Source organism: Hydra vulgaris, chromosome 15, assembly GCF_038396675.1.
Source record: "Hydra vulgaris chromosome 15, alternate assembly HydraT2T_AEP".
NCBI classification, from domain to species: domain Eukaryota; kingdom Metazoa; phylum Cnidaria; class Hydrozoa; order Anthoathecata; family Hydridae; genus Hydra; species Hydra vulgaris.
The window spans coordinates 13,506,104-13,533,514 of record NC_088934.1 but is presented as its reverse complement, the minus strand read 5'-3'; the positions used below and the strand labels follow the sequence as shown (position 1 = coordinate 13,533,514).

The window sequence follows — 27,411 nt, the reverse complement described above, 5'->3', positions numbered from 1 at the left end:
ACTAACACTAAAACCTCTTTCAGAAATACGGTGGGAGAGTAGAATAGGAGTAGTAAAAGCTATGCTGTTGCAATTTGATAATGTTTATTTTATACTTGGATTCAAGAATTCTGTGATACTGGATTTGAGAAAAGCGTTGCAGATGCTCGATTGTTTGTGGAAAAAGCGCTAAGGAAATTGAGTTACAATTTAAAGAAAAAAGCATAGCACGAAAAAAACGAATGTTCGGTTATGAACACATCGATGAACCTATACAATCTGCTAAAACACAGTACAAAGTAAGTTTTTTCAACACAATAATAGACGCAGTCTTAGTCGACACTGAATGTCGATTCAAAGCGCTTAATGAATATTTTGACCGTTTTGGTTTTATTTACGAAATTAATTATTTTCCAATAATGGACCTGCTCGAATATTGTAATAATTTAGGTACAATGTTTCGAGAAGGTGAAAACAGCGACATAAATCCTTTCGAACTTTATGAAGAATTGCAAATTTTAAAATCCACTTTAAAATATAAATAGAAAATATAAATGATGCAATGCAACTTATACAGTACATTTTAAAAAATAATTTTGATAAAGTATAACCAAACCTTTACATAACAATCAGAATCATGCTCACAATTCCAGTAAGTACAGCTTCTGCTGAGAAAAGCTTCTCAAAGTTAAAACTGATTAAGACCTACTTAAGAAGCACGATGAGCCGAGAAAGACTATCTGCTTTATCCTTTTTGTCCTTTGAAGTTAAAATAGCAGCAGTTGTTAATTATGACACAATTTTAAAAAGATTCAACGAGACTAAAAGCCAAAAAGTTCGTTTTATTTAATTTGCGTTTGTCCGTGTAATTATTGTTATTAATACAAATTATAATTAACAATACAATTTATATGCTCCTAAATTTTCAAACTTATGAAACCTAATATTTAAATATTAGGAATAAATAAGTGTGAATATATATATATATATATTTATGTTTTGATTACCGAGTGATAAAGATGAACGTACTTGATCTCTAAAATACCAGTCAACGATGTTCCTAATATTAAATAAATGCAATCGATCTACACAGCCCCCAGATAACCATCATATAAAGAAATCAATAAAATATTTGCATAAGATCTTTATTTACAAAAAACAAAACAAAAAACAAAAAAATCCGAGCAGTAATAAAAAAATATATCCACCTTCAATTACATCTTAAAAGTGATAAATACAATCCAGTAAAAAATTAAAAATATATAAATATTGAAAATTATATAAAATAAAACAACATAAATACAAGTATATAAATACAAAATTGTACATTCTTAAATAATTACTAGAAGATAAATATGAAACAATTGAGTTGTAGTAAGTTAAAGCATAAAAGTGAAATCATAAAAATTACAACTTTATAAATTCTTTATTTTTAATCTTTTTTGTTTACGTTTTTTCGTTTTTTTTCAGTTTAAAATATAATTAAACGAAAATCTTTGAAGTTTTAACTGCTGATTTTTTGCAAAGAACAAAATTTCAAAAATTTTAAATAGCTAACAAAGTATATTAGACTTAGGCAGGTCAAGCTTAGATTTAAGCTTCTGATAAAAAAGTCATATAGTTTCTATCTATCAAAGATATTTCTGGGTTTTTTAAATTTTGTTTAAATGATGAATTTGGAAGAAGAAATCTACTAAAAGCACTACTTTGATTAGAATGATCACTCAATGTTAAATTACTTCGTGCAGAAGATGTTCGCCTTGTGGAAAACAAATTGAGTTCTGTAGGTTTATATTTCTGGTGGGAAATATCTGTAGTGTCTTCATTTTGTCCGCTTAACCATACCCCAACCTTTTCAATATAACCTGCATTAATAGTTTCTATAGGAATATAGGACGATTTTAAAGAATTTGAAGAAACTTCTGTTTTTTTGGAAAAAGTCGAATCCCGCTTGGTAAACTTCAAATGATTAGAATTATTAGAAAGATTTTCTTCATCTTCTGAATCTTCATTAATATTAGCAAACTGTTCTTGAACACGTTGCTCTCTCTTGCTATTTCGACGTAGAAAACTACGAGAGTCATTAGTTTTCTTTGCACATTGGACAGGTACTGTTACATCAGTTTTACTTAAAAGTGAATTTAAATACTTACTTCTGATTTGTTCCCTAATCACAGGATCATCGGTTGAGTTAAATTGGTCAAAATATTCATAAAGTAAGCCAAGATTACTTGGGATAGAGTTTGTATCCTCTGTAGCTATCATAGAGTCTATGTTGCTTGGAGACATTGAACTAACATCATCTAATATTTTTTCTTTAGTAATCACTTTGTCATTAAAGGCACCTGAAACAGGAAGTATAAGACCATTTTTTTGTTTCAAACTGGAATTCAAAGAATTATTTATTACAGACATTTCAAATTTTGCCCGATCATTTTCAGGCAGGTGTTGATCAGTTGATAGTTTGCGAAAATATGGCTGTATTGAATCCTCTCTAAACTTATAAGACGTTTTCGTTTTTAGTTTTGACGCACTAATTTGAGAATGCCGAAATGATTTTGGTTTATACAATGCAGGAAATGTTGACATCCAATTATGGTTGGAAGCTGCAGTAGCATCATATCGCTTAACTGGATCTACACACAGTAATTGATCAATAAAGTTTTTAGATGATTGAGAAACAGTTGACCAGACCTTAAGAAAAAAAAACTAAAGTCATTATAGACTAACAAATAAAAAAATAAATATTATCTTTTTGCCTAGCAAATGTTTGTTTTTTTAATAGTTTTTTTCATTTTTCCTCCAATTACACCCAAATATTTTTAACATCCTTTAAGTTTTAAATATTTTTGGGAATAAACTCCTAACATTCAGGGTATTATAAGGTACTTGTGTATCAAAAAAATATTTTTTCAAAAAAGAAATGTTACTAAATTATACTAAAAACAATAACGATACTTTCTTTGCATATCATTTTAATTCTATAGTAAATGGAATGTTATTTAACGTGCATACTTTTGTTTACACTTTAATATAAACAACTTTAAACCACAATTATAATTGGTCCTAAAAGAAAATTAGTATTGAATAGGCTTGTAAAAAATTATCTGCACAAGCAATATTTAGGTAAGCTTAATTAATTTTATGTAAAATTTCATGAAGTTTTTCAGCAAATTTTTGTAAAATTAAAGGAATTGCATAACAAAAAATTATTATGCAATTTCTTAGTTTTTTTTTTTCTTTTTTAATGGCTTAAATTAAATTTTATTGCAATAGATCTAGGCAATTTGGGTAAAACTGCAACAAGAGACTGGAATTAAACAATTTATATTTAAAGAATAATGACATTCTGATTAATATAATACACCAAAAAAAAAAAAAATCTATTTAAATATATTTTCTTTTATTAACACAGTTAATTTCTTTTTCATTCTTTTATTAATACTATATACCAAAAATGTTTACCAAAAAATGTTTATCAAAAAAATGTTTACCAAAAAATGTTTACCAGAAAAATGTTTACCAAAAAATGTTTACCAAAAAAATGTTTACCAAAAAATGTTTACCAAAAAAATGTTTACCAAAAAATGTTTACCAAAAAAATGTTTACCAACAAAGTCTTGAGTTACAAAAATCAAGCACTTTTTCAAGTAAAAAATGATTTTAAAATTGTTTAATCAGATAATTTTTTAAGACATTAATAGACATCATTACTTGGCATTTCTAGACAAGATTTGATTTCAGAGGGCCAGAACTTGTTATTTAATAATGATAATTCAGGACTTTCATTAAGTAATTGCAAATCACAATTCATATCTTTTTTTTTGTAAATATATTTATATTATTATTATATACTACTACATTATACTATTAATATTATATTTTATTACACTATATTATACTATATTATACTATTATTATTATTATATACTACTATATTATATATTTATATTATTATTATATACTACTATATTATTATATTATTATTATATACTACTAGTATTATTAATAATACAATATTAATATTAATACTAATACCATTAATAGCATAAAACAAGATGGGGACTAGGGTTTATCACTTCCTACAAATTTTGCATCCCAGGAATCCAGCTGTGCAAAATTTCTGTATCCCAAGATTTCCCAGAATCCCGTCTTTACTTTTATTTTGTCTAAAATCACATTCTAAATATAATAAGAAACAAGTCATTTCTATCACAAATTTATATCATGTATTATTGTCTTAAAAAGCATGAACAATTTACTTTTTGTCATGGCATTTATGAAAAAGCTGTCCACAGTTGCTAGTTTTGACACTATATCCTCAATAACCTACTGTTTAACTAATGCTGTGATTTTTTAGTGAGCACATTTTTGATTTTTAATTCAGTGTTTTTATGTGAATGCTTTATAATTTTTGTGTAAGTTTAAGATTTTTAAAACCCATTTTACATTATTTATAAATCTCACTTTTTGCATGTGGCAGATTTATCAGATTTTTTTTACAAAAATATTGCCATACTTCCGATCAAGTTACTATCGATAGTTATTATGAAAGGTATAGTTATTATGAATAATAAAGAAATTAAACGATTAACAAATTAAATACAACACATTAACAACAAACATAAAATAGTATAAATACATAATATTAACTTACACTCTTGGTTACAGTTATTTTAATACATAGAATATATAGTTTTTCTATAATACAATACAGCCAAATGTTTAACTTTTTAATTATCTGAAATTTTAAAAATCTCAAGCAAAACATATGACTTTTGTCTTTAAAATCAAGTAATGTTTTTTTACTCTTATTTTATAATAACAAGAAAAATAAAGACATTGCATTTTCTATTATTTTAGAAAATTATTACTTGTTAAAAAAGTTCATATTATTTAAATAAAAGATATATAGCAGGTATTATTAGCCATATCCTGGGATGTCTCGCTGTCACTTTCAGCCCCGGGATTCCTTTTGAAAAACCCTAGTCGGAACGTTAGTTATTTTTTGAAAAATTTTCCCACCTACCCTAAGCTTAATAAGGTTCTCCTCTTTCCCTGTTTAAAACTCTTGATTTGGTCGAAAATAAGTTTTTGCTATCAAATACATCCAGCAAAATTTGTAAATATAATCGAATTCACAAAGTATTTGCATTTTTTTTTGTTTATTGCAGGAAGATTTTGATAAATAAGGGCACCAAATAGGGTTACTGTCCCAGGCAGACGACTCATTTTTATCATTTGAAACATATGCTAACAAATGCTCTGAACTGAAGATTATATTACTTTAAAAAGAGTTTTTGCCTTACTGGGAGAAAAGCTTCAAACATTTTAAAGAAACCTGAAGCCCCAAGCCAAAGAATGTCAAAGTTCTCTGGAGGCTAACTACACCTTCAAAAGTAGTGCAACGAAAGCAATTATATAAAACTTGTGAAACAGAGTCATTAGATGAGGGAGATAAATTATTTGTTTGTGAGTGTGATAAATTAATTACCAATCAACATAATGAATAGCATATCAGATGAGGAAAATATTGCAAGCAGGTGCTATTAAGTAACAGGAATAAATGATCAAGTCAATGTTAATATCACAGGCTCTTCCAACATTTTATTAGGTGAATTATTTTAAGGCAATAATGATCTAAAAAAAATGCTGTTTTCATTGATGAATTAGGAAATCCTTCGAGTTATGCAAAAACATCTACCTAATTAATAACACGTCTTTCAAAACTTAAACAATGCTACATATTGTCTAGCCATACTACCAAGAGCCATATTGAAAGCATGGTAAATAACAACAATGATTTAGATGCAGGTGACAATGAACATTTGAAAAAAGAAGTGAAGCCTGGTGATGACAATCAAGAATGCTATTGAAAACTTGTTTCAATAAACTTATATTTTATTTTTAAAGTTGATACTGAAACCTGTTTTAAAAGTCTTGAATGGTAAAATGTTGGTACATTGGGGGAATTCATCCCTCCCTCCATTTATTAAAACTATAGATGCCCTTTTTTTTTAAAAATAAATTCAGAATTAAATATCATAACATAACTTCAGAATTAAAGCTTTTAATCTTGTCTTGAAGTGTACCCGATATCTGACATAATTCAGAAGCACTTCTGAAAAATGTTGAAACACAAGAATTGATAACTTCTCATCAGTTACCTTGCTTATTGCCTTCATCAAACTTTCTTCACTTTAACTACCCCCATTGTCTTTATTTGGCATCACAAACAAACAAAATGAATCTATATATAAATAATAATAATAATACAAATAACAACAATAATATAATCAGAAATGTTTTTTAGTTGTTGCTAAAAATGCTATATTTTAAATATTGATTTTTTAACAATTTAATTAAACAAATCTGCATATTGCTAAAACAAAGAAAAAACCAAGTACAATATTAAATCTCCTCATATTAAAACACCTATGTAAAAAAAAGGCAAAAACACACAAGCAATATATCAATTTATCAGCATTATTTTAATCAGTCACTTTTTGCACAATCATTATCAGCATTGGCTTTATCTTATTGATTTACCAATTTTCTAACCAATTGCTTTTTTAAAAAATTATGTCCTATATTACCTCTCTCTATATAATATAGGTATACTTTTTGTTTTAAAGACATCTAGAATAAATGTTTATACTAAATTATTTTTTAAATAATTTCTTTTTATGGATACATTTAAAACAATTATATTATTTATTTATTAGTAATATTTCAAGACCACAAGATGTTTTCATCATCAGACTATTAAACTAAATTTTTTTACAAAAAACTTGTTAAAAGAAAACACCAAAATATTAATATTCCAAAACTACTCCATTTTTTTGTTATGAATTAATTTTTGGTGTGGTAAAAATCAAGTGGACATTTTCAAACCAATTTTATTATATAAGATTTAATACAACTACAAGTGCAAATCTGATAGACTCTAGAAATAAAACCAGTAAAGATACCTTTAAGAACTTTTAGATCATGTCCCGAATTCAGTTTAATTTGGAAATTGGAAATTGCTTCTTTTTGATGAATCTTAAACTTATGCTGGCCATTTTTGCTATTGGTAATAATAACATCAAAAAAATTTAGTGATTTATTTTATTATTCAAGCTCCTTCGTATATTTAAAGTTGGTATTTTTTTTGGTAGAGAATATCAGTTTTGTAAGTAAATATTGGACCAAATTTTGTTCCAGTGAATAATATTCCCTATATGGATATTATAAAAAAAATGAAGTTGCTGCCTCAATATTAGAATTTATTAGCAAGGAAACAGATTCCATAAAAATTTGCCAAGATGTACTTTGTATGTTAAAAAAAGCAAAACCACCAAAAAGTAACCTTAGTAACCTAAAATTTGTTTAAAGAGAAGCAATCAGAGAAATTAAAGTCAATAATAACATACAAACTTGTTCTTTTGACAAAGATGCAGGTCTAGTTGGAATTAAAACTACAGATACTCTCCTAAAAATATGAGAGTAAATAGGAAGTACAATAATAATTCCATGTAATCAGACACTAAATGTTACCGGGATGTTTCAGACCACAATCAGAGAACTTTATAAAGAAAAATGATTTACCAAAAGTGAATACAAGCATCCTTATCCAAGTGAATGAAAATGTCCACTAGATTTTAAAAATACCAAAAGCAATTCATAAAAGAAAATGGAGTAATTCTGGTTTATCAAACCATAAAATTTGTCAGGGAAACATTTACTGAACTGATGCCAAAGTATTAGAATTGACCTCTAATAAAATTGAAAGAAAAAATAAGGAAGCTTTAGAGATGCTTCTTATCCAATTGAGAAGATTCCCTTTGATTCCATACATTTTTATGACTTGGGAATACAAAGCAAATCAAATACTTGGCATCTTAAAATACATTTTTTTAAATTTTATTTAATTTGACATCCCCAAGGCCATGAAGGCCACTACAGATGAGGAGGCTACTTTAGTTGTGGTTACAACCCTTTTTCAACTCTATAAGCCTCTATAACTTTATAACCCTTTATAACTCTCTATATATATCTATATATATACCCAAAACATGAACCTTGATAAACAAGGCCACTGGGTAGAGAAACAAGTTGAACGCACTACCAGGGACGTGGTGGGGATCGAACTTGGAACTTCTCGCTTATGAGGCAGGCGCTCTACCACTACATCACTACCACATTAACTTTTTGACACCACCACTACATTAACACACTTTCCAATCTCTGTAACTTTTTTACTTTTAAAAAGTTAATAACTTTTTAAAAGTAAAAACTACAAACAAAAAATATTACATGTTGCAAAAAAAAAAATCAACTTTATTACTATCAACTTTATTTTGGTGACAAAGAAAGATTTAAGTTTCCAAGTATTATTTATTAAAAAATATATACCATTGCGCTTTCACTTGCCTTATGACAAAAAAGTTAAACGTACACTTTATGAATATTTTTTATATGCAGTGTTATAAGTTATAACATGTTTACAAGGAATTTAATATTTTGTAAAAAATAGAAAAGGAGTAAGGAAAACCAAAAAAAAAAAAAAAATTCTTTTTTAATTTAAATATATTTTTTAATCAAAATTCATAACAAAGTAATATCCATAAAAGATGTTTTTTTTTTTTTTCAATTATAAAAAAATAAACTCTTTATATGACATTAATTAAAGTTAGTAATAATTAATGTTTTTTCATTTTTTTGATAAAATCAATCATTATAAAACAAAAAACAAAATTTAAAATATCAAAAGTGACGCTAATAAATTTTTGTTTTGTTTTTTATTTTTTTAATTGGGTAACTATTTTTGTTATTCTATGTTATGAGAAATTGTCTAAAAAAATATATTCTTGCTCTTGCAAGATGATAAATAAAAAAATTAATTATGCTTATTTTGGGATTTCTTTTTTTACGCATGTATAACATCTTTTATCTTTTCTTTTACTGAACATCTTTGATGAGAAAGTTAGGTTGACAAAAATTACATTTATAAGTAGCGCAAATATCAAACGTAATTGTCATACAAACTTTTTTACGTAATTGTCATTCAATAATCATTAGTGATTTTTATAACATTAATTACTTCTTTTATCCTACTGCTTAAATGACTTCTTTGACTTTTAAACGTCTTTTGACGTTTAAATATTACAAAATAATTTTAAAATGGCTAAGGTGAAATGGCTTAGCATGTATGTAAAAGCCAGATTTAAAACTTTTTACGCTTTACACTTTAAAAAACTTTTATACACTTTAAAATGCTTTTTACGCTTTAAAACAAGGCCTGACTACTACTACTACTACTACTACTACTACTACTACTACTACTACTACTACTACTACTACTACTACTACTACTACTACTACTACTACTACTACTACTACTACTATTACTACTATTACTACTACTACTACTACTACTACTACTACTACTACTACTACTACTACTACTACTTCTACTACTACTACTACTACTACTACTACTACTACTACTACTACTACTACTACTACTACTACTACTACTACTACTACTACTACTACTACTACTACTATTAAATAAATAATATAACTGTTTTAAATGTCTTTATAAAAAGAAGTAATTTAAAATAGGTATATTTTTTATTTTTGACACAAAATTATATAATAAATAAATATATATATATATATATATATATATATATATATATATATATATATATATATATATATATATATATATATATATATATATATATATATATATTAGTAGAAAATCACTTAACAAAAATTTTTTCCATTTGACACTGTGTTTCATCAACAAAGATTCATAAATTTTTGTTAAGTGATTTTCTACTAATATATAATTGCTCTGTTCTTTTAAGAACATTGAGCACTCTATTGTGTAGAATACTTTTTAAAGTTGTTTAAATATATATATATATATATATATATATATATATATATATATATATATATATATATATATATATATATATATATATATATATATATATATATATATATATATATTTAACAACAAATTTACTTTTAAAAAGGCTGCGATCAATATTAAGTTGGTAGTTAATAGAAAGCAAAGAAAAAAGTTAATTAAAAAGAACTAGATACTTGAGAAAAGACTTTTAAATCTGTGAACTACATGAGTAAGGAAAACATGATGACAGGACTTCTAAATTATTGTGTTTCAGGTAAAAAACTAGATTTATAAAAGTTTTTTGAGCATGGCAGAATAGTTACAAAAAAAGGGTACAACTTTGCACACAAAAAAAAGAGTTTTGGATTTGAACAAATTGAATTTGTTGAATTGAACAAGAGATGTGTGAAAAACAGAGTAGGAAGTGACCGGGGCCCCAGCTAAAATGAGACTTTTTGCACACCCGGCTCCAACAAATTTATAAGATTTAGCAGGGTTTGATAGACGGGGCATGAAAAAATGTCTAATTCTTTATATATTATAATTTTATACTTACAGTAACTATTTATTAAATACTGGCAAATATTTAAATTCTAACTTACTTGCAACAAGGTAACTATTTAATAATATAAATAAGTTATGAATTACTATAAAACAGAGGATAGGTTAAAAACCCGAATTAATAGGTTAAAAAACTGGATTAATAAAAGTTTTTGTAGCATGAAGGGACAGATACAGTAAAAGGATGCAACTTGTTGAATAAGAAGTCAAGCAAGAATGAGTTTTGGTTTATTGTAATAAAAATGATAGCTCATTTGAGCATTGATCATGATTAGAGAAACAGCATAAAAGAGAAAGGCTAAACCTGATGATAATGATGATGATGATGATGGTGATGATCATCATCATCATTATGATGATCATGTTGATCATAATGATGTTATATATGCATATATATACGAAATAAAACATGAATTTTGAATTAAAAAAAAAAAAACTTTAGAATGTATAAATATTAAATCAGACAAGGCTCATAAAATGGTATACTAATTAGAAGAATGAAAACAAGTCTTCTAACAAATAATCCTTAAAAACTAATTTTTATTTTAGTGTTAAAAATGAAAAAAAAAGAACAAAAAAAACTTCTTGGGTTTTTCCCAAAAAAAACACTAGTTAACCTAGTTTATGGAATTGCAAATAATTTCAATCAAATACAAATACAAATATTTAAAAAGTTATTTGATCAAATACAATAAAAATAGAAATACGTTATTTAAGCTTAATTTTACCAAACACAAATATATTTTTGACCCCAACTTGGTGAGAAATGTACATTGCTTAAGCAGTGACCATGATAGTAGTTGTACAAAATAGAAAAAAGATACAATCATATGACAATGGAACAAAAGTATAACCTCAGGAGCTAGAGCAGGTCCAACTACATTTACAATGAGTTTTTAGATTATGTCTAAAAGAATGAGTATAATAAAAATAACAAGATAAAGTATGACAACAGTATTCCATACAAGGATGAGTAAGAAATTTATGGAGCTATAGAATAGAGGACAGTCAAAGTAAAAGAATGAGACTTAATTGAATGACGAGTAAATCCATCTATAAAAATATTTGTCCAAGATAAATATTTTTATCAAGACACCATCCCCTAAACTCAACCAAAAACCAAAAGGTGGGGTGTATTTTAAGTTAGAGTTACAAGACAGCAAGATATCTGCCAGGTTATAATTTATTACATGTTATCGTGATAATATTATATTATGTTAATGTAATACTTTATTACTTTTTACCAGGGGTCTATAACTTTTGAAAAACATTGTTTGTGAATTGTTATTGCTAAAAATTATGTCCCGGTTCAAAGTATAACTAGAGCATAAGTCAAGTAAGTTCAGAAGTCTTTTGACTGAGGGTGCAAACAAGACAAATAGAGGAGGACCCAAGCAGCAGTTAGTTAATGAGAGGAGGACCCAAACAGTACACTACCTTGTTACAAATCATTACTAATAGTAAATGTTTTGAATAGTATACCATCTCATAAGCGATTTGACCAGATTACCAGACAATTAGTAAATGTAAAGTTACACCAGAAATAATTTTGGAGAGTTTTGTAAATGATGAGTCAAAGAAAACTCTATCGAAGGCAAAATTAATGTCAATAAATGCTACATGCATATTTGAGCCATGTCACAAGTAAAAGTTTAAAAGGTCTTTCAAAATAAGAATGGGCATGAGAGTGTTATGATTTTTCATAAATTCGAATCAATAAGGAGTCCCAATGTAACTTTTATTAACACAAAACAAAAATGTGTTCCAAAATATTAGAGAAAATTATAACCAGAGCAATTGGACCATAATTAGCAGAATCAAAGATGTATCCATTATTATCCTTAACAACAGTAGAAATAACAAAGTGCACAACGTCAATAAGTATGTATGTGTGGCAAAAAAAGGAATAATATAATAAAGTAGTTAAGTAATAAAGGAAAAACACAATAACAAAGTAATTAGCGCTAGCATAAGTTAATGTTATAACTGTAGTTCAAAATGGTCAGCTGTTTTTTCATAGGTCATATGATTTATAATAGATTGAACTTCATTGGGAGTAACAAGATGAGTTTCATCTTTGAGAAGCTTACAGTGATTAAATATGCATCATTTATATTGCAGGCTTCAGTAGGAATAGCAAGCTATGAATACAATTTTTGGGTAAAAAATGTTAAAATGTTAAATATGTTTTTTATTGTGTTATTCTTTAAAAACTTATCATGTGATGTAATTTTAACATGGATGGTAACATGGAACAGTTTTAAACTTCAAGTTTAAAACTGTTACTTTTTTATGTGCTTAAAAAAAATTGAAGATTATTTTACAATATATTATGATGTAAAAAACAAAAAAAACAAAAAAGAACAGTTTTTTTAAACATCAAAATCTATTTTGTATTAATGTTCTGTATAATTTTATAAGTTAAATAATTAGTATGTTAAAAAGCAGGCAAAATATATGTATGTATTGCAAAAGAATTTAATATGCTATTTCAAGTTTTCAGTATTTGTTGAAAAAACTCAATTAATGAGAATTGTAAGATAAAAAAAGTTATATTTTATTATTTTAATAAAGCAATAATATATAAATATACTAAAATAATTCTTGGTAAAATACATTCATTATAAAAACATTACATTCATTATAAATATGTTCATTATAAAAATTATAAAATATGTTCATTATAAAAATGCAACGTTCATTATAAAAAATTGCAACCTTATTAATTTATTTAAAAAATAAAAACTTAACAGGCATCCAAACATTTATTAAAAATTAGCTGGCAAAACTTGACTGGCATAAGTTAGTGGCACTTTTTTAAAACTAAGTATGATGGAAATTGTTTACACTATTCCTAAATATGATATGCTTTTCATTTATTTTTATATGATACGCTTTTTCATATACCTTTATGGGTTCTACTAGCAGTGATCATCCAAGCTATATTTTATAAAATCAGGAAAATTTTTTTCGAAAAATATTCAGAAAAAATCCATAAATATTTTTATGTTTCTCGTATTTGACAGAAATAAAAACTGTATGTCTCCCAACTTTTGATATTTTTTTGTAACAGAACATTTTTTTACGAGTAGAGGTATTGATGCATTTATTGATTATATAATTTAAAACTTGTTGTTATAAAGCTATACAGAAGTGATGGTTAATCAATAAATATAAAATTTTTAAACAAAATATTAAAATATATTAATTACAGAATTTTCAATTGGATAATTTAGACAGTCATCATTTTAACATATAATCAAATAACATGACAAAGTTGACAAACTGCTTTAAACAAAGTGCCTAAGGTCTTTTTAAACAATGCATTAAACATTTGTACTTTGGAGCTGTAATTTTCCTAAAACTTGAAGCCCTAATTATTTATTGGTTTGGTTTAAAACTTTGCTAAATAAGAATTTTGATTTTTATGTTTTGTTTATCAACTAAATGAAGTCATTATTTGTACCATAAAACAGGTAAAATAAATAAGTAGAAATTAATGGGAGGAAAAATTGTCACCTATACTTTTTACCTTTTTTTTACAGCTTATTTCAATAATTTGGGTGTTAATACCAGTATGGTAATAACACCTAAATTAACCAATCAACACAAAACTAACTTTATCAAACCAACCAGATTTTATTTATTTTATTGAGAATTCTTTGAATCATGTTTTATCCATGAGTTTTTGAAAATAAATGAGTAATTTAAAAACAATGAATAGCGGCAAAATTCTTGCCACCATATAGTTACTACTACTGCATTTCCACAAAACAACACAGATGTTTTGTGGAAATGTCGTATTTGATGAATTTGTTAGGTTAACTGTAAATGCTTCATAAAATTTGAAAAGAACTTTTCTGTAAAAAATATTTGAAAATATTTCTTGTATGTGAAATAGATTTTGAGTGAAACAGGAAATACACTGAAACCAAATAAACTGAAATTTTGGGTATACTGTTTCAATACTGAAACTGACATTTCAGCAAATATCTTAAAAGAAAGCCTAACTGGTTTTGACAGTAATAGGTAGGTAAGTTTTATAATGAGAAAAAACTGACAGTCTAGTACTTAGGAACAATATATCTGCAAGATTTTCCATTGCAAATGTGACAATTGAGGTACTTGGGGTCACTATTGCAGATTCTAAAATGTTTGCAAGCCTAACTTTTTTGACTACTTCTTTTGAACTCAGATAATAACAATGAATTAATAATCATAAATAAATAAATGAGAATAACAACATTGCTCAATACTAAAAGTTTACATCCACGAAATACTTTGTTTACATCTACGAAATACCTTGTTTGGCTTTCTATTCAACTATTTAAACCAATTATTTTTTTAAACAAAACATTTTTGGACGCGCAAGATTAAAAAATATAATGTGCACTGCAATGGTATGAGTTTTTGTGGTTTTAATATTTTTAAGAAGCAGATTGATACATGGAACAAAAATTTGAAATCATTTAATTAAAATTTTAGCTTTCTGTATGTTTTTCAAAGTAGTTTTATATTATTTAACTATTATTGTTGTTTATTTATAATCGGGAATAAGAAAATGGCAAGCACAATAAAAACAACTTTAGCAAATATTAACTTTGCAATAGATTGCATAGTTTTCAGAACACTCCATTAGAGTGTTGCCATTTAATAACATTCAGCAGCCGAAAATATAAACATATTGCCATAATTATTAACAGTTTAGGGCTTGCAAAACTGAAGTATATAGTTGTGTCACCAACAAATAGAGCCATTTTATAGGAAAGATTATCAGAAATGACATTAAAAGAAGAACAACATACAAGGAACAACACAGGACTATAAATGGAATCTTATGGTACCCCAGAAGTTACTGGAAAAGAAGTGTTGATCTTCAAGAATAAATTTAATACTGGTGTTAGAAAGAAATGATTCAACAACTTTTAAAACTTTCCTAGATACACCATATAAAGCAAGCTTATTTAGAAGACTAGCATGCAAAACTTCATCAAAAGCCATTGATATATCATGTAACCTCTGCCTCATGTCTTCCAACTATAAATGAGTATAACAGATATATAATAGATTATAACTAAAAGAATCTATTTTGCATTAGATCTTATGCACATTAGAACTATATCTTGGTAAAACTAACATTGCAAAATTTTTTGAAATAAAGCATCAACTTTTAAAGCAACTATGTCATCATCTCACTGCAGTCAATATTTTTTATCAAAATTTTTTGTGTAAGTGCAATGAATGCTATTTTTGCTATTTTAAATTGTGAAATAGCATCAGATTATATAGATGAAAGACCACTTCAATTTTTTAAATTAACATGTTTTCTAAAGATACCATGATAATACTCATGAAAAAATAGGAAAATTGATTTATTATGTCTGGTGAAATGTTTTTCAAACCTAGATGTTTTAAATCAAGATGATCAGTTAGGAAATAAAATAAAAAGAAACAATACAGCTAGCTAATCTTCTCAATAATCATATTCAGAGATTTTTTGAGCCTGGTGAGTAGAATTTATATGCCAATAAAGTCAATATATGTCTGATGATATCAGAAAAAACAACAATCATTGACTTTAGCTTTAAAAAGAATAACTGAAACATTTTAGATAGGTAAAATTGGTTCTAACTCTATAATAAAAGATATGACTTTTTATAAAGTCAGCAAATCTTGACCAAAAAATTTAAACATGCATTTTAATGCTCCAAAACTATTCCCCCATGTTTGAACTTGTTCAATTTCAAATTTTACTATGTTCATAACTAAATCCTACTGTGTATATATATACTTTATTGAAAAACAAAAATGTTGTGAAAAGAAAAAGCATTTATTTTATTTAAAGTTGGTTTTCTGCAACTTATATTTATACTTATCTTTCAGCATAAATAAGCTATAATAAAACAAGGTTTATAGGAAGGAAGGTAAAAAAGTAAATGGAATTAAGATAAATAGAAAAATTGAACCTCTTAAATTTCAAAATATCTTCTACAACTTACCTCTCTAGTATATGAATATGTTCCTGACATAATATGACTAAAAAGTTTTGGTGTACTATCGGCATTAAAAGGAAGATGTCCACTTAACATAACATAAACTATAACACCTAATGACCACATATCTACTTTTGTTCCATAAGGTTTCTTTTGAAGAAGTTCTGGTGCAATATACTCAGGTGTACCACACCATGTTGTTAATGGATTCTGATCAAGTATTTCTATTTCCTTGTACTTTGCAAACCCAAAGTCTGTAATTAAAATTTTAGAATTTACTCCAGGGTGATAAAATAAAATATTCTCAGGTTTTAAGTCTCTATGTGTAATCCCACTATAATGCAAATACTCTACGCCTTCGACAAGCATTTGAGTAATATTACAAGCCATTTTTTCATCTAAATAACCATAGCTCCTAATTCGATCATAAAGTTCACCTCCAGTTGCTAACTCCATAACTAAGTATGTAATTTTATTTGAAACAATAACCTCATGTAACTTTATGATGAACCTATGTAAAATTTTATTTAGTACTTCTAGCTCAGATTCTATTAGTTCTTTAGATTCTTTATTTTGAATATGTACAACTTTAATTGCATATGGCTCTTTAGAAGTTTTACTTTCAACTCTCAGTACATCACTAAATGTGCCTTTACCAATAAGTGCATTAATATTATATTTTGCAGAAACTCTAGAATCAATTTTTGTTTTATATTTAGGTGTGCTTTCGTTTTCTTCTACAAGTCCTTTTTCTATATCTGTAAAGACACTTTTTGATTCAAATTTGATTTCAGGGTATATTTTATCATTTTCTTTTTTGTATGTCTCGTTTTCTTTAGATAGAGAACAACCCATAATAGGATTTGTAGTGTTCCATGAAAAAGAGTTTGCACATACTTTAAAGTGCTATAAAGTAAAGAAATCAATTTCTTTTTCAGTTAAAACTATAATTTTTAACTTTTACGGTAACAAATGAAAATGAAAATTTTATGCATTAAATATACCAACTTAAACATAACTGAATCCAAAGAAAATAAATTAAACATGCAACGAATTTTAAATTCATTATTTATGTTACGCGTTAAACACTTATATAAATTTACTCTATAATTGTTAAGCTAGAAAACAAGCTAAATAATAACAAATAAATAAAATCAATTTTGTAACATTCTTATATTCAGAACTTTGTATGCGTGAGAATTACACCAAATATTGTGTTTATACTGACTACGATTTAGTTGTCAGGCGTGGGATAAGAGGAATCTTATCGCGAAAGAAATCGCAAAAGGCGCTGAAAAAACAACAACAATTAAATTCGAAGACGGCGACTGGATAGGTGCGAATTTTATAATTGCAAATCTGCTAAAGTGCGATTATTTATATTATTATATTTTTATATTTATATTTGTAGTTATTTTTAGGTGCTCCTAGATGTGCTTACGGTCTTATCACGGAGCACAGCGGGAAAGCATTTAACAAGAGGTTCACGCCTCCTTCCGTACCAATATCGCTTGTTGGGCTAGAGCTGGTGTCGAACCTCGGACCTCTAAGTTCTGAGCCAAAACTCTAACCACTACGCCACGGATGCTCAAATAAAGCAATGTTAACCTTCATAAGCGCAGTGCAGTCGCAAGAACTTAAATAAGTGCAAATAGGCATAAGGAACTATCCATAAATGTTGTCCGTAAATAGAGAGAGGAAGGAGGAAGGTATTGAAAGTTTGACAAATATTGACAATACGGAGGTGGTATGTTGAGACCAAAACGATGTCAATTGTAAAAAAAAAAAAATTTTATATTCAGGCCATCTATAAGTTAAATAAAATTAAATTGATTTTATTTCACAACCAAACCTTCCTTTAAAATTACATTAAATGATATAAATACTTGACAAGCCTAAAAAGTTAACAAGTAACTTTTTACGTACTATTTTTATCATGGGGGAATCATATAAGCACTCTCGAAAGAAAACTTTTAAAAAAATATTGTAATGATGTATAAACACAAAAATCTATTTTTGCCTCACTCAATAGAACAAATATTAACAATAGGGTATCAAATTTCCAAATAATAGTGCAAACTCTGATTCAATCTGGTATCCGGTTTGTACATCCATCTTCAATTATACAGTTATATACATCTTTAGCAGTTCCGACGCTAACGCATGGTCTGGAACTCTGTGAAAATAGAGAGTCAACAATGCAAAGACTTAAAAAACTTGGAAGAAATGCAGTTAAGTCATGTTTTAATATCTCTAAGTATAGCAAAAACTATATAAGCTCTCTATTTAAAGTTCGGGAGATATCGACTTACATACAACAAAATCAAATAAACCTATTTATCCGTCTATTAAATAATAAAGTAACTTTTGTTACTTTATTATTTAATAGACGGATAAATATTATTTAAATCATCAACTCTCAGCTTAACAATTGTTCATTAAAACATTCATTTTTAGATGATATAGCGGAATTATGTAAGATCCATAAAATAAATATGAAAAACTTAATTCAGGATAAAAAGAAAATGAAAATTAATATTTCAGAAAATATAATTCCTGAAAATACTTATCAAATTTTAGTACAGGCAATTCAATGTTGGAATGTAAAGCAACAGCGAACAGTTTTCAAAAATACTCTTGAAGAAAACGTTCCCAAGTGATATACTTTATTCTCTCTTTATATATCTTAAACTATTTTTATGTATTTTTACCTTGTAAACACATTTACAGAGGGTGTTTAATAAAATAATAATAATAATAATAAAGCGAAACAATTTTTAAATATTATGTCTTATAAAGTTTTAAATTTTTCCTTTGCACGTAGTTATTTAACTTATAGCAATATTGTCTGGGCTGGCACCAATTACATTAAGTTAAAAGTTTATTTATTTTATATAAGATTTATTCTAAACAAAAAAATGCATGCAAAATCGTATTTGGAGTAACAAGAACTGTGTCTTGTGAGCGACTTTTACGTAAATTTAATTCATTAAATGTGTTCAAAATCAACATATATCTAGTCATTCAGTTCATGTATAAAATAAAGCATGTCTCCAACAAAATTTTATCTTTATTTTAGCGGGTTCTCTACCAAATTTTCATAAAATAATTTTGTTACTCAAAAATATGATCTAAAGTTAAATTCTAATTCTATTCAGTACCCGGTACTGAATAGAATAAGAACATAACTTTAGATCATCTTTATGTGAAAAAAATTTCAGCATATTGTTATAATAGATATATTATACTATTAATAGAAAAAATAATAACAGAAATACTAATAATAGAAAAAAAAACACTTCCGCAATTCAAATCTAAGTTAAGACGTTATTTATTACTTATAGATTTTAATTAGTAGATTTTGTCTGTCACTATTAGAAATTATTAAACCAAATTAGCATCATAAGTTTAAAAATCTAGATCATTTAACAAAAAGAATAAAATCAAGTAATATTAAGAATTTCAATGTATTTATTAGACTTTTATTGAAAATACTTATTCTTGAAGCAACCTGTAAAATTATTATAGTTTTACATTTATTTAATTTAAATATGCAGACTTTTTTTGTAAATTTTCTTATATTTAGGTCATTTATAACACTTCAATACATCTTATGCTGTTGCAATGGAATTTTTATATACTTTAATTTTGAATTACGATCTAATTAAAACCTATAAAACCCAAAACAGGAAATTTTGTCACTTTTATTATCATTATCATTTTTTAATAATAATCACTTGATTACCTTTTTTTGTTTCTTAACCTCTTACAATTGTGATTTTTCTATTGTTATTTTTTATATGATACAGATATTAGGAAGCGTTTTTAATGGGGCTTAGTGATAAGGTTAATTTATGCCTTCTTCTACCTCGAGTAGTGGTGGGCGAAAAACATGCTTTTTAATTCAACATTTCCTTCATTTGAAAAAATACGTGTTTTTCGTATTTTAATTATTGAAACAACAACTCTAAGGCCAAACGCAATAACAATTCATATATGCAGCTTGCCTTAGTTTATATCTTTAAACCTAACTTTTAACCTTTTGATGGAGCTCCGGCTCCATGGCTCCGGCTCGGTACCACAAGCCTGGTATATACATTGAATTTCTTATAGCATGCAACAAGGGAGCGCTGTTACATTGACTATTTTATAGCCTGCTGCTACAAGGGATTGTTGCTACACCGACTCTCTTATAGCCTGCTGCTACAAGGAAATGCCGTTACATCGACTGAGAATTTACCATGGGGAAGCAATCTTTTTTTGTTACTATTTCAATTAATATTCTTAATATTTAAAAAGCCTCCACTGACGGAGCGCAACAAGCAAAAAAATATAATTATTTTAGATCGCTCAACTGTAGCTTTATCAGTTTTTATTTGTGTTTTTTTTCTTACTATTTATTCTTTCACAACAGCAGTTCTCAGTTTTTCTGGTATTTTGCTGCACTAATGAACATGAACAAGTAAATTATGTGTATTCTTTGAATAATCTTTTCCACAAAATTTGCAACTGTATGAGTTGATTGTTTCACCTAAGACTTTTAGGAAAAGCTTCTTGACTTTGTCTGCTTTTCGAGGCATCTTTATTGAGAAAAATGAACATTATTTTATTTTCAGTTATATATGAAACACAAATGATTATAAAGAACTAAGAGTCCACAAAACAAAATAAAATCGAAAAAACTCTTCGAAAGAAACGTAGCAAAATCCCATATTGATAAAAAGCTTTTATTGCATTAAGCATGTTTTTCAAAAACATGTCGCCAAACACGTTTTTTTCGCGACATGTTATATATTCGCGCACCTCTAACCTTTAGCCATTTATATAATTTTTAAAAATTTTTGTACGTTGTAAGCATTTTTAAACACCGCAATAAACTAAACTGCATTTTGTTTCAAGTGCTAATTAGCGGCACTTGTTTGGCAATTGTGGTTTCAATCCTCTCTCAACTCTGAAACTCCAAAACACGAACATAGATGAAGAAGGCATCTTGCACAGATGCCTTCTTCATCCATGTTCGTGTTTTGGAGTTTCAGAGTTGAGAGAGGATTGTAACCACAATTAAGTAGCCTGCTCGACTGAAGGGAAATTTTTATTAATATAGCTTTTTGTATTATGATAAAAAAGTAAAAAACAAAACAAAAACATTTTTAATTGAAAAAAAACAAAACTTTTTATCATTTTCTTTCTACATTTTCTTGACAATTTAAAAAAAAGTAAATTTGTTGAAAAATAAGTATAATAGGACTTTAAAAAGTATGTTTTGAAGAATTTTAAAACCACCATAGCAACCGTGTTTAATTATATTTCATCTTTATTTTAATAACTAGCATTATTGTTTCATAATTTGAAATTGAAAACATATTAAAACATATTAAGCTATTACATAGCTCATGGTCAACATTTGATTTTGAATTTCAATCAATAAAGAGGTCATTTATTTCGCCTTTACATTTCATAATCAGTTTTTATTTTTATTAAAAAAAAAAATTTTATTATTAAGAACAAACAAATAAAAAAAAACAAAAAAAAACTCAACATTTTTGATGAAAAAAAAAACTCAACATTTTTGATGAAAAAATTTTTTATTTTGTTTTTTTATATTTATCTTTAGATAATCATCGTTAATATATTTAAATGACAATCGTTACATTTATCTTACTAATTAGTTTTATTAATTTAATGCAATTTATGAAGGTTTTTGTTTCTATGAAATCTTTATATTATGTTGGAGCTGTGCATTAAATTTTACCAGTTTTATTTTATTTTTAACTTGTAAAACCCACATAGGAGCGCCATAAAAACATGGTGGTGGTGGTGCTGGTGACTTTAGTCATCCGTATCTTCTTTGAGAACCTTCCTGTTTTTACAAATCCTTTTTTTTTATGAAAACGCTTCATTGTAATTTTATTATCTCGTTATATCAATAGAGAACAGTATATTTAAAAAAAAAAAAATCAATAATAGTATAATAATGAAATTTAAGAGATCTGCAAAAAAAATGTTTTTAAGGTATGATACGATACATAACAATTTAATAATCCTTATATAAGTTATATATTATATTATAGTACTACAATAATACAATAGTACAATAATAATAACATTAAAATGTTTCGAGCGAATATCACGATATCGAGTATATAAAATACTCACGATATCCCAGAGCCGTCGACACTGGGGGACACGTGCCACCCTATTTTTTATAAAGGACTTTTTTTTTTAGAGAAAATTTTAGATATAAAGGACTTTTTTTAAAAATTGACGATTGTGCCCGCATTACTTTAAAACCCGTGTCGTCTTGTATCGAGTGCGATACTCACAATATCGAGTTATAACAATTTTGTAAGTTAAAAAATTTGGTAAGATTTTTTTATTTTTTATTTTAGATTCAGACTTATAAGCTTTTTTTTTTTAGATTCAAACTTCAAACTAAGAGTCGGTTTCCAAAATGACCTCGTCTTTACTCTTTTTTTTTTTACGGTTGGTTTTTGTTTTTTATTGTTTGTTTTTTTACTGTTTTTTTACTGTTTTTACTTTTTAATGTTTTCCAAATAAATTTTTTGACACGTAAAAATATTGACACGTTATTACAAAAAAGTCGTAAAATATAATACTTATTATTTTTTACGACTTTTTTGTAATAACGAGTCAATACTTTTACGTGTCAAAGTCGTAAAATATAATGATTATTATATTTTACGACTTTTTTGTAATAACTTTTACGTGTCAAAGTCGTAAAATATAATAATTATTATATTTTACGACTTTTTTGTAATAACGTGTCAATATTTTTACGTGTCAAAAAATTTATTTGGAAAACATTAAAAAGTAAAAACAGTAAAAAAACAGTAAAAAAACAAACAATAAAAAACAAAAACCAACCGTAAAAAAAAAAAGAGTAAAGACGAGGTCATTTTGGAAACCGACTCTTAGTTTGAAGTTTGAATCTAAAAAAAAAAGCTTATAAGTCTGAATCTAAAATAAAAAATAAAAAAATCTTACCAAATTTTTTAACTTACAAAATTGTTATAACCTCTAAAAAAGGCTTTTTTTCAATATACTTTCGTGTGACGTAAGAGTCGGTTTCCAAAATGCCGTTGTTGGTTTTGCTCTGAATGTGACCAACCATTTGATAATAAAATAGTTGATCTATTATTATTCATTTATATTTGTTTAGTTTGGGCTGCCGTAGATTTAACTCACACCTTTTGATAAAACAGCGAGGCAAGCAAGAACTTTTGACTCACATTTTACAATAATACTACGATCATCAGTTATATTAAAAGATATATTGTAGCTTGTAATTATTAGAAATATCTAAGGAAGCTAAAGATGATGACTTTAGTTATATATTTGTGCCAATTTTTATTTGAATTGCTTTATAAGTATAGAAGAGATAAAACTTTTATTATACTTTTTAATTTCAATGAGACCTTCATCATCACTAACTCACCTTAATTACTCGCTGTAAATAGTCTAAACAGATTGTATTGGCATGTATGTCTGTTTAGATGTTGTAAATATTGTAATATAGTATAACATAAGCGACTGAAATTGATCTCAATGTAAAGAAATGGTTCAAAAGCCTTTAAATATAGCCTATGGCTTTGAGAAGCAGCTTGATTAGATTATGACATAATTTTTTAGAGTAAAAGTTCCTCATGTTTGTCAAAAATTTTGCAGCATTGATATAGTTATGCGTTTACTATTATTTTATTTTTATTTTACTTGTTTTTTTATTTTCATTTGAAAAAGTAAGCAACGTTTTAAAAAAACTTCTACAAAAGCATAAATCTCCTTTGAAAAACCAAGTCTTATTTTTTTTTTTCCTTTCATTTAGTCGTACAAATATTTACAAGTTCCGTGTTTTATAATCTTAAATATATAAAAATGGCAAGGACGAGAAGAAGACAGATTTGTCTTATCACCAAGTCCCTTGTTTTTTCTAGACATTTATATAAATACGTTGTAACTAAAATTAAAAATTGAAAATGAGAGAAAAAAGCAAAATGTTTCAAAGAAGTTTATATAAAATGCAAAATAGTTAGTCTTTCAAAGTTGTTTTTAATAAAAGTTAAGGAAGTAATTTATTCTCAATAACATGAAGATTAACTTACGGTCATGCAATGCTATATATATTCAAATTTCAAAGTTATTCATTAAAATAAAATTTTAATAAATCATTCAAGAAAACCAAAACCAACAGCAAAAAAAGAAAACATGAAAAATGAAAACATAAAAGTTAATTTATAATCAGAAGATACTATATATATACATATGTATATATACACACACATACATATTTATATATACACACACATACACACACACATATATATACACATACACACACATATACATACCCATACACATATATATATATATACGAATATACACACACATACACATACACATATACATACATACATACGTACATACATACACACTAGGGCGGGTCAAATTTTTTTTTTAAGAAGCAGCATATTGTGGGGGTTTCCTATATATGTGTATAGGATGTATACCAATTTTTAGGTCTGTGCTAGCCTCCGTAGGGGTCGCACACAAAATCTGATTTTTAAGCATTTTAAAGAAAAAGAGGGTATAAGAAACTTTTATATATAACTATTTTATAATTATTTTATTTTATATAATTGTAATGATTTAGATATACTACAAAAATGTTCTACTAAAATGCTGTTTAGGTATTTTATTCGAATAGAGGATTCAAGATGTTTAAAAAGGATATAAGCTTTAAAATGCTTTCTGTTCATACATATTACCTTTTCTAAGCAAAAAAACTAAGCTTTTAGAAATATAAAAAAAATAGAATGAAAAATTTTTATAGGCTACAAAAAAATGTATATTTTTATAAATGTCTTATATCGATTGCGCTTTCCAATCAAATTTAGGCATTTTTCCCCTGGACTCCAACAGGTTTATTACACATTTGTGAAGTTTTTCGTAGCCATATCTATTTTCTGATGCCTTTGTGACTACTCCAACTATTCTTTCCATATTCTAACTATGACAAGGATGCTTTGGGATACTTAATGGAGTGTCATTGGCTTTCAAAATATCTTCATTTGAATAGTCATTCAGTTAAGATGGTGAATGAACTTCCTCGATGTCCCAATTTATTAATTCACAGTAATCTATGGCTCCAAGATTTAATGTTGTGGGAAGTTTGAAATGTCTATTGGATTCGCTAGTGAACCTGGATTTAAGTATCCTTTGAATGGCTGTAGTTTGAACTTGTTTCTTTCATCACTTATCGCCAATAAAATGTTCTCTGGGTTAGCAAAATATGAGTTTTGCTTCAAAACTTGCTCCATTACCTCCTTATATTTTACATCAATAATTGCATTTTTAACTAGTTGAGCAATATACCAAAAAATTTGAGCGCCATTGATTGCCAAATAATTTGATTTGATTTGGAACCATCCTGGTGCATAGCATTGCATAATTATTGTAGTCAATAATAAGTCAGTAAGTTTTTTTGTTGGCTTTTCTGTAGAAATGTATAAGCGTAGAATACGATTTGCTCTTGTGAGCCACCGAGCATGATGAATGTTTCCAGGAGAATTTTTAGAGATTTCATTTGAAACATCTCCTGATTGAATAGATAAACAGATACTGTAAAGATATTTTTGATCTGAACTTAATTCACTAAATATATTATCTGGAATTAAATGAAAAGAACCATTGATTTTTTTGAAAGGAACTACTTCTAAATTAGTTAAGTCTTCTGTTATTTTTTTACCAATTTCTCCTTTAAATGATCCAGGGCCAGTTTTTCCATCAATCAACTTAGATACATGTTTAAAGGGAAGTACATTCAAATGTAGTTGACAAACGAGCCATTGCATTGGTCTATCGAGTTCTGTTTCAATTAATTTTATCACTCCTCCAAATTTTCCAGTATTTACTACAGTTGCATCACATAAGAGACCATTTAAAGAACCGCTGCTGCCAGTTTCAAATATTAAATGGAGAATTTCATTAGCAATGCAGCGAGAAGTTCCATTATCAGGTGTTAGATGATCTATATAGCTGCTGCTTGGTTCTCTAACAATTGTAATATGTTCTTCTTTAATTATCCCTGCAGTTGTTATTGTATTTTCTTTTCTTCCATCAAAACCAATACATTGAAATTTTAAATTTCCGCATTTTCTCTCATTTACATTTTTTTGTCCAACACAAAGTCTTTCTCTTTCTACTTTTTTTCCTATCAAGCATATTTGATTCATTTAGTATAACCATGTCTTTTAGAGCAGCATTGACAATAGCAGCAGTTGCTCTGCAACTGACACAATAATGATCTGCTATTGCTAATGATTGCTAGTTCATTGTAATGAAACCTATTTTGATTTTTTAAGACATTAGATTCGTATAGCTTGTCATATTCATTATTAGATTCATCTAATATGATATTATCCTCAGATTCATAAAAATTGTCATCGGTAATTTGTCTATCAGCGTCTTTCTCAACATTTGTATGTGTATTTAACTGTGTTTTTTTTCTTTTTTCAGTTTTCTTTAAAGTAGATATGTAGGCACGATCAAGTAGTCTAAGTTGATTTGTGCATTTCTTTTGCCCAACAAACGCATCCCATTCTTTTATTGGGACTTTAAAAGTAAATCAGCATTTCTCTCTTTCTATTCCTAAATCATAACAGTTGCATGAACATATGTCAAGCATGTTGTCAAAAGCTTTCAATTTGTCATAAAAATTAGCGTTTCTTCTAAGTCTTGAAGTTTTATTTAAATTGGATGCTTTTTCCATTAATCTACATACTTTTGAGAATACTCCCTCTGTTTCGATTGTTGGAAAACTGAATTTATGCCCATTTTTTTCAATTTCAGTGGTAACTAATCTGTACTATTCATGAGCAGAACTTGATCCTTTGCCTTTAGCATCTTCATTTCTACAAGCATAATAGCAATATTTCACAACTTCTCTTTTTG

At 26.9% G+C, this 27,411-nt stretch overlaps 1 protein-coding gene across 1 annotated transcript; it reads right to left on the bottom strand.

Moving 5' to 3' along the window:
• Window positions 1-1,108: 1,108 nt before the first annotated feature.
• On the bottom strand, window positions 1,109-17,668 carry LOC136072153 (calcium/calmodulin-dependent protein kinase type IV-like). The gene is made up of 2 exons (XM_065820777.1): window positions 16,450-17,668; window positions 1,109-2,673 (listed from the first exon to the last, which is right to left on the bottom strand). The coding sequence occupies exons 1-2, from the start codon at window positions 17,296-17,298 to the stop codon at window positions 1,573-1,575; spliced, it is 1,950 nt and encodes a 649-aa protein (XP_065676849.1). The 5' UTR covers window positions 17,299-17,668; the 3' UTR covers window positions 1,109-1,572.
• Between the last annotated feature and the right edge of the window lie 9,743 nt (window positions 17,669-27,411).